General features: G+C 34.9%; 1 protein-coding gene across 1 annotated transcript in view; it reads right to left on the bottom strand.

The window, feature by feature from the left end:
- Positions 1-2195: 2195 nt before the first annotated feature.
- cplx1 (complexin 1) overlaps positions 2196-9194 on the bottom strand; it is a 60270-nt gene continuing 53271 nt past the window's right edge. Inside the window, exon 5 of the mRNA XM_088632240.1 lies at positions 2196-7588. Coding sequence (XP_088488366.1) covers positions 7391-7588 — 198 coding nt within the window. The 3' untranslated portion in view covers positions 2196-7390. The remainder of the gene's footprint in view (positions 7589-9194) is intronic.

Here is a 9194-nt window from a genome sequence, read left to right as displayed (position 1 = left end):
AACTGCCTCTCTGTTGGGGTTCTAGTCTGGACTACCTGTCTCTTTTCTGCCATCAGTCTTGCAGTAATATTCAATGCTCAATGGTTTATTTTAACTTCTGGCCCTCTCAAATCCAAGATCTCCCACCCCTTGTATGATTGTCAGCCCTTCTGGAACACTTCCCTATTCTTGCTGCCATCCATGTCCAGGGAAACCAGAGAATGGGTAATCAATTTTTATTTTGATTTCAAATCCACCTCTTCTGTTACTGAAATAGGAAGATCCTCTGCCCCCCCAATTTCAAGCCTCCTTCGCCATCTCGCCTGGATTTCTTTCAGCTCTGGTGAGAAATACCTCTCTGACCTTTCCAATGCTGCAGCCAACGCTCTTTACGATTCACAGTTACCCAAATCCCACATCCTGATGCCCATCACAGCTTTTTTCCCCTTCAAGTTCCGGATTTCCAGAGTCTAGAACAAATCTCCACCCAGATTTCAATGGGCACATTACTACATGATTTAGTTCCATCTACCTACAGTATGCAACTTACTCTTCTGCCAGGACTACATGTACTACCTTCCACCAATTCCACCAGCCGCCTTCATCTCTATTTTAACCTCGCTATCCCCCCTGTTTTCCAGGAGCTACAGGATTTTACCTCTGGGATTCAGTTCTACCCCACACTTCAGTCTCTTTTATGTCCTCACTGCTTTCTATTCCAGCACTACATCTCGCACCGAGGAATCCAGCATACCCCTTGGATGCAACGTGTCTGGCTGCTGCAGATTCTACAAGCTGCAATTCACCAGTTTCTCTGTATTCCATTTTCCAGAATTGAGTGTTTGACTCTGTGACCTGTCTTGTATCCCAGTCTCTCACTTTCTTTTCTATGCTCATCTAACCTGATCCACTTTGCTGTGAATACTTCAGTAACCAGGTAAAGTACATGTTTTCTCTTCAACTGTGAGTTTTGATCTCCAATGCTGGTCTCAACCCTTCGTTTTACTCTCCTATTCTCCTCATTCCTTCAGCTGCCACTGCCCAAGCTATTTTGGATATTCAGTTTGCCATTTGCCCTCCTCTGCTCTCTACCTTCACATTAACACCACTTTCTCAAGCGAGAGCCAGAGGGGACCCCTGGCCACATTATTCTTGGGAAGTCTAACTTTCTAATTCTCGTTCCCAGTTGCGAGGCAGCGCCTCAAAGTGACTCTCAGCAAGTCAGGGGACTTCTTTCGCTTCCTTCTTGAGCAGGTTCTTCTTCATTCTCAACCCCTTGAGGAGTGCCTCTTAAGTGGTTCCTCCAGTCAGGGGTTCTTTCTCTTCCCCATTGAGGGATTCGTTCCCAGTTGCGAGGCACCACCTCTCATGCAACAGTGAGTCAAGGACTATCTCCTCCTTTCTATCCACTGACAGCATAGCCTGGTCTTGAGGCAGCACTTCTCAAAATGAGGAAGGGGAGTCTTCCTCTTCCTTCCCTACCCGTGAGGGCCTAGCTCCCAGTCGTGAGGCAGCACCTCTCTACCAACTTCCGGGTTCCAGGTTTCCTTGGTTAAAAGTGCCAGTGTTTTCACCATCACCTATTGTCAATAAACTGCATTCTCTAAACTTCACAAAAATGCTTCTTACTTTGGTGAATTTCCTTGTATGCTGTACAGTATGTAAGTGAGACCCAGTATTAGTATTTCTTTCTGGGAAAGTTGGCTGAAACATCATGGTAAGTAAACTAAGAATATCTGGTTCTATGTATCAAGTACAGCACTACAAACACCACAAGGAATGAAGTTTACAGTATATACTGTACCTTTTTGTTTGTACTGTATATAGTAGCTGTGAGCTCTGTTATCCTACATTTCTGATATTTCTGAAATGTAGCAGAACAGAAATTGGTCTACATTTCTGGAAGCCTAGGGATAGCCCTGTGTTAAAATAATAAGTGTTAATGAACAAAATAGGTGTTTTCCCTTAAACAACAAGATTTTCTGGGTTACTGTATGTGAAGCATAGCTGGGTGACATTTGTACGATAATTCTTCAATAGCCTCAAATCATTGTCCAATCTATACAAATGCAAAAAAGTAATATATTGTAACTGGTCTTAGTGATAATTGTGGTTACAAAATACCGCTCTTTTAATATAATATGGGCTATTTTTTTTCATTTGCACCTTTATATGTATAGATCTACATGGTGCTAGAAACCAGAGGGGAAAAAAAGTAATATGAAATCACTTTATTTTTAGTGTTCTGTGATTCCATTATGAAAGGAACAATACAGTCTAGAATATTTGACTTGATGGCATGCAATGAGAGCTAACATGGAATAGAAACACACAGGAAACACAGACGTCTCTTAAATCACTGTTGCAGACCAAATGCATGCACACAAGTGGAAACAAAAATAAAAAAGAAAGAAAAGTATTACAATACAAAAAAATGCACCAACTATACAGAATTTTGAATACAAGCACCAGAAGACATAAGAAGAAACATCTATACACATAAAAGTACATCAGAAATAGCATATTTTTAACACATAGGATAACACGTGAAGACAATGCAGAGAAATGTTAGACAAATACAGTCGGGACACATCAAAGGAATAATTTTTAATTAACTATTTTGATAGATTCATGGTGTTCAATTGTGTAGTAGAGTTTTTATAGGTAAAGCTTACAATTAAAGTGATGATGTAAGGATATGAAGTGACTCGGCACATACCGTATACATTTCTGAATGTTCATGTCTGAAAAACAGGGACTTGGAAAAATATACCAATGAATGAATAGACTCACAAATCAGACTAAAACAAAATTGCAAGCCCATTTTTTATATGAGGTTTTTGATGTAGGTAGTACTGATGTGAAAGAAAATCCAGATTCTGTATAATCTTTTTCTCCAAATAAGGTGAGATACTGAAAATGTTAATTATGAATACTTATATGGCAGATCCACCAACTGCTTCTGGTCATATATGGAAGACAGCGTTTGTGGATCAGGTTAGTGTTAATGTTGATACAGTATTAATGACTATTTCTAATTTGATATGCAACTATTTAATTGTACCATTTGTACCCAGGACAACACACAATCTAATGTGCTGAAACTTATTATACCTGCTTTCTGGATCAGTGGAAGAATTTATTGACAATATGTGCAGCAAAGTAATCAGGAAATGGGTAAATTAGATTTATTTTCCATTGTCTCTTGCTTTATTATTGGTAATTTAGCATGACTTTTTTCCTTTGATACCAGTGTAACATAAATGACAATACTGTTCTACTATTTCAGCAGCACTACACATAAGTCTTGCTTTTAGTAAAAAGTAATAAAAAGTAAACAAGCAAGGATGAATAATGAAAATTATAACATTTTCAGAAATTAAAAGTCCTGATGGAAGATAATGTTATCAAATTAAATGACCAAATGAACGTTAGGCTTACAAAAACTTGTTTTAAAAATAAAACATTTAACAAATTCTTATCCTCAGGTTAATATAATTATGGGGTATCAAATAGCATAGTTTAAGATATCAGCTACTCCTATTTATTTGTTTTTACATATCCCATAAGATTTAAATTGTATTAAATAAGAAATAGAAGTATTTGGATATTTTGCTCTGCTTCCTGATATATTTTGGTTCAATAAATCAAATGTGTATATGACAGATTAAATATATAATACATATAAATAAATAATTCATACACTTACGCATTGCAATAGCACTAATGTCTTTTTCTAAGCTGTAGTGAAGTTATGCACGATGATATGCAATTTATGAATGATATGCAATAAATTATAAAAGTAATTCCCAAAGCTTTCCCATAAAACTTTTAAGTGACAAAATCAAATATAGTTGATTTGTTTGCTTCATTTCATGATCATTTTACAATATCCCAGACCAAAGTCAGTGAAATGGAAAAATCCTTAAAGATGCTAGTTTAAAGGAGAAAAGAAGAAGAGAACTTTCAAGGTTGGAGAAAATATGTAAAAAAAAAAGATATACTTCATATCTCTGTGGAAGACATCCCTGTTAATTGTCCTTTTACTTCTGGGATACAAAGCTCTAAATGTGATATTGCTAACAATTTTAAACTATAGGTGTACAATCTTGAGATGCTTAAAACATACATTGTATTGCAATGATTTTTTTTTTCTGAATACAATACGCATGGAAGATACCTCATGCATTTGTTTATTATTTTCCAAAAAATAAAAAAATGTTTTGTGTACTAAATCTCCAAAAATGATTTCAGTGAGATACCTTGCATTTTGACAGGAGGGTTGACAGTACATTCTACATTAATTTTGATTACGTTTTCTCTCAATCCTAAAAATATTTGCTGTTTAGTTGCTCACAGTTTGTTTTGTATACGTACAAAATGTACAAATGTAAAAACATATTTTTTTTTCATTCATGAAGGGGCATCTACAAGGTCTCCACAATAGCATCATGGAAGATTATCCAGAACATCACAAACAACTCCAGAATAACAGCTAAGGGTCTGTAGGCCTCTCTTATTGTGGCTGTTGTATGTGTTCATGCTTTAACCATCAGGAAAAGACTAAATTCAAGACAAACCACTTCTCTTGAAAAACAAATTTAGAGATCAATGATTTCTTCTGCCCTCACAAGTTTTGCTGAAGATTTATTTCTGGATTACTGGCAGAATGCTCCCTGGACAGACAATCAAAAGTTTTTGATAATAAAAAAGTCTTGTCCTCAAAAAAGGAGAAAATCAAACACTGCCTATAACACAACAACCTTGTCCTAGCAGTTAAACGTGGTGGTGGGAGTATCGTGGCTTGGGGCTTCTTTGCTACCTCAGGACCAAGATGCCTTGCCATAATGATAGAACCATGAATTCAACATTGTATCTGCAAATTCTGGAAGAGAATGTCAGACCTTGCTTTTGTCAGCAGAAGCTGTGTCAAAAATGTCATGCAGCAAGACAATGATCCTAAAGATCTGCAACAGAATGCCTGAAGAAGAAAACTTAATTTTGCATTTTTATTGGCCAAATCAAAGTCTGGACCAAATCCCCTTTGAAATATTATGCCAGGAACACTGTTCATACTAGGCAATCATAAAATGTCACTTACTTGAAATACATTTTGTGTGAAGAATGGGCTAAAAGTAATAAAAAAAACTGTTTATCAGAGAGAATGTCTAATTGAAGTTACTGCTGCTCAAGGAGGTGACATTGGTTACTAAATCTAAGAGATCACATACTTTTTCACACAAGCATATTTATTTAAATAATCCTAATATATCTACGGTCTTTATGTCACACACTATGTTATCTTATGTTATTTTCATTTTTTTAGATTTTCATACTGGTCTAATTGTATTTTAGGTACAAAATATTTGAGAATATTGGCCAACCTAGAGGGTTCACAAACTTTTTCTTCACAATGTAAAGCACATGTCAATTATTATCTTTCATTACATTTTATTTTTGTCTTCAAATCTCTAAATTTAAATTCTTGGAGAGTCCAACTTTGACATAATCACAATTTTAAAAATAACATAGTGACTTCATGTTCACAAACATGACTTTTAAGCACATGAGCACTGCTTGTCTCTTAAAAGGTAAATTGTTTAATGTAATTGATCGCAGTTCTTTTTTCTGGTAAGTGTATTGAAAGATGAAAATAAAAAATATAAAAAAGGAAGACTGTCTCATAAATAATGGCATAACTGTATGAGGAGATGTGTAAGAAAACAGTATGATGCAGATAATGCAATCAGGACATAAGTGAGAACCGTGGGGCTTAACAGTCATAATCATACTCTAATTTTGGGACTGTAACTATTCAATCCAATTTCAGAGGCTTCCAAGAATCTTTTGAACCTATTTACAGTATTCAGAGTACAAACACTGACATGCTGAATAGCTTTCTTAAGAAGCAAGAAAACTGTACAGCAGATATGTCAATGTATTATAATGGGAAAATTAGCCACAGAAAGGCTTAGAGTAATATTTTGATTTTTCTGTGATTTTTTGAACTAATACAAATTCAATGGAAACTCAGTCCTGCTGGTTTCCTTAACAATTAATTAATAAACAAGGTAGAGCACCATACAAAATATTTAACACGCATTATGTGTCAACATTTGTTAGTGTGCTTTCATAACAGGTATCACAGCCTTTCAATGTAACTGTAATCATAAATTGCCATAACAAACACTTTATCAGGACTTGCTTTTGTGCTGATGTCCTAGCAAAAAACAATGAATACATATCTAGGCTAAGAAGTAAATATCTTTTCTGTGGTATTGTGGTAATTTGTATTTTTTTCCCACTGCTAGGCAGGGAAAACTACTGTATATATGAAAACTCAATTTTTATTTAATTATTTGAACACACAGCACTGAAGATTATCTGGAATTATCAGTTTAGTATTGCAGGCTTCTATCTCAATATTTTTCTATAACTACAGTATATCTTATATATCAATATTTTTAACCTGCCATTTATTATAGTACTTCTCTGGAAATCCTGTAATGTTGTCACTGTTTACATCAAATGCATACAAAACATAAAATGATTTAGAAATGTGTATCTCTATTTAAATTTTTGAAACTGTGGAAAAAAAGCCCTCTAGACTTTAGCTTTCTGCTACTCTGATCACCATGATGTCACCCTGTAATGGAGTTCCTAAGAACATTGCTGAAAAGTTTTTATAATTAAACGTTCTATATTATATACTGTATATCTATGAGTTTATTTTGCTTGTGGATTTCAAGTGTGTTTTCTAATTCGGTTGTGTGACAGAAGTATCTTAAATTGGGATAGCACTTCATTCAATGTTAGGAAGCACACACATTTATCAGATGTTAACATGATGTGATATGTTGAAAACAAAATTAAAACTGAAAGCCAGAATTATTGCCTTTAACCTTTATATAATTCACCAAAAAATTAAATCCTTGTACATATATTCACACATGATTTTATCATTGGCATGCTTGAAAATGGACTGTTTGGATTCAATTTGAAGTTATTTGCTTTTCCAGTTTACAATGTTATGGTAAATCAATACTTATGAAACAAAAGGTGTATTTTATCATAAGTATTCGTCCTTTCAGACTAAGGAAGGGTATATACATACATGTATGTATATATTTATATATACTGTATACATATATATATAAATATTATAAATAACAAAACAAACAACAACATATGACTGAGATTTTCCTCAAAGGTAAAGTATGGCTTATACTCTTAGAGTTTTTTATTATTATTTTTGTTTCATATATATAATTATATACTTCATTGAAACCAGAGGCTATTTACAAATAAAATAGGTGGCACATGATTAACTTGGAACTATTTCCTAAGTCTCTGAGGGAGAATGAATTTGCCATATAAACTAAAGGGTAACAATGAAATATCACTAAAGCTGTTACTTTTTAAACATGTCTTGAAGGGGGCCAGGAAGGTATTTCATGACAGTATCTATGATGCTCTCTTCCTCCTCTTCTGCTTCGTCACCACAGCCAGCAGGTATGGCCTTCTTTGGGCGAGTAAGACTGCCTTCTGCAGCAACCTCCAAAGCAGCTTGAGCTTCTGCCTCCCGCTCCTCCTTCTTCTTTATGCCGTACTGAAAAAGCAACAGAAAAAAAAACAAGTTACAACTTTGCAAGTTTAAAGAGCTGGATTTTTAGTTCTCAAAAGCAATGACTCTGTTGTCACAATTTATGAAGACCAACTGTCCATATCAGCTTAGACTCAGAGTTTACTCAGGAGTTAAATGTTTATTAGTGAAAGTGGAAGAAAATATGTTGATGCAGCCAATAGAACTTACAATCTTGTCATCTGCTCAAGAAAATCCAAAGATGGGATTCTGATTGCTCTGTAAGTTTATTTTCAAAGCAAAACGAGAAAGGGGAAGAGAGATTTATTTTATTCATTCATCAACTTTAAGGCATATTGAGAAACAAGTCTCAATGCTTAGACCTGCTGCCTGTGAAAATTCACATAACAGTCAAGGTCTGAGGTAAATACTGTAGTTTGTATCAAGCTTTTAGAAAATGCTGTTTTATATGTGCAGTGCCTTGCAAAAGTATTCAGAACCTTCCTAGGGTGTTCTGTTCTGTGAAAGAGCAAAATAATGCACTATCGATTTCACTAACTGAAGACTTCTAAGGGGAAGATAAGTAACAGCAATTATCAGCAAAAACTAAAGAGGAAAAAATGAAATATGTTGATTGCATATGTATTCAGATCCATGAACTCAATTTTTTGTAAGAAACACTTCTGGCAGCAATAAGTATTTTTTAGTAAGGCTCAACCAATGTTATACAATGGCTTGGAGCAATTTTTGGCAATTCTTCTAGGCAGATTTACTCTTGGTTTCTCAAGTTATTTGCGGATCACTTATGGACAGGAGTTTTCAAAGTCTTTCCACTGAATCAAAGTCAGAATTGTGATTGGGTCACTCAAGGGTATTCACTTTCTCAGTCTTATGCCACTCCAGGATAGCTTTAGCCATGTGCTTTGGATCAGTTTCAAGCTGAAGGATTAATTTTTGTCCTAGTTTTAGTTCTGAGACAACTTTTCTACAATTTGCCAGTGCTTTCTTCCAGCTCTGTTCTCACTAATCTTGACAAGTTTCAAATCACTGCTGATGAAAAGCAGTGATATTGCATAATTCTTCCACCACCACGCTTCACAGTAGGAATAGTGTTAACTGAGTGATCCATGATGTTGGTTTTGTGTGAGACCATGTAATGTTTTGCATTTAGATCCTAAAATTAGCATTTGTACCACATTTACAATAACACTTACTGTAAATGGATCTTAAATTCTTAAATGGATCTTATGGATGTCAAATTCCATTTGAAATTTGAGATTTTCTACTCTGTCATCTCAGCCAGCTTTGTAGAATGACTGGGATATTGTTGACATTTTCTCCCATCTCTGCCACTGAACTCAGTAAGTCTTTCAAAGTTGTCAATGCTTACTTAAAAAAGTTACAGTACCTCCTTGCCTGGTTTCTCCTTGCAGGGATAGTCTGATCTACAGTATACAATTTCTGGGTGCTTTCCACCTCTTAATTTTTGATTCCCCATGCTCAAATAAATATTAAATGTCCTTGAAATGTTGTAATAGTTTTCTCCTGATCTGTGTTTTTAAACAAATTTTTCCGTTAATTGGATCTTGGTCTTCATGGTGGGATCTTTGCTTCAAATTCACTACCTTGCTTA

The sequence above is a fragment of the Lepisosteus platostomus genome, chromosome 1 (genome assembly GCF_059453375.1).
Source record: "Lepisosteus platostomus isolate fLepPlt1 chromosome 1, fLepPlt1.hap1, whole genome shotgun sequence".
NCBI lineage: Eukaryota > Metazoa > Chordata > Actinopteri > Semionotiformes > Lepisosteidae > Lepisosteus > Lepisosteus platostomus.
This window is presented reverse-complemented; position numbering and strand designations above follow the sequence as displayed.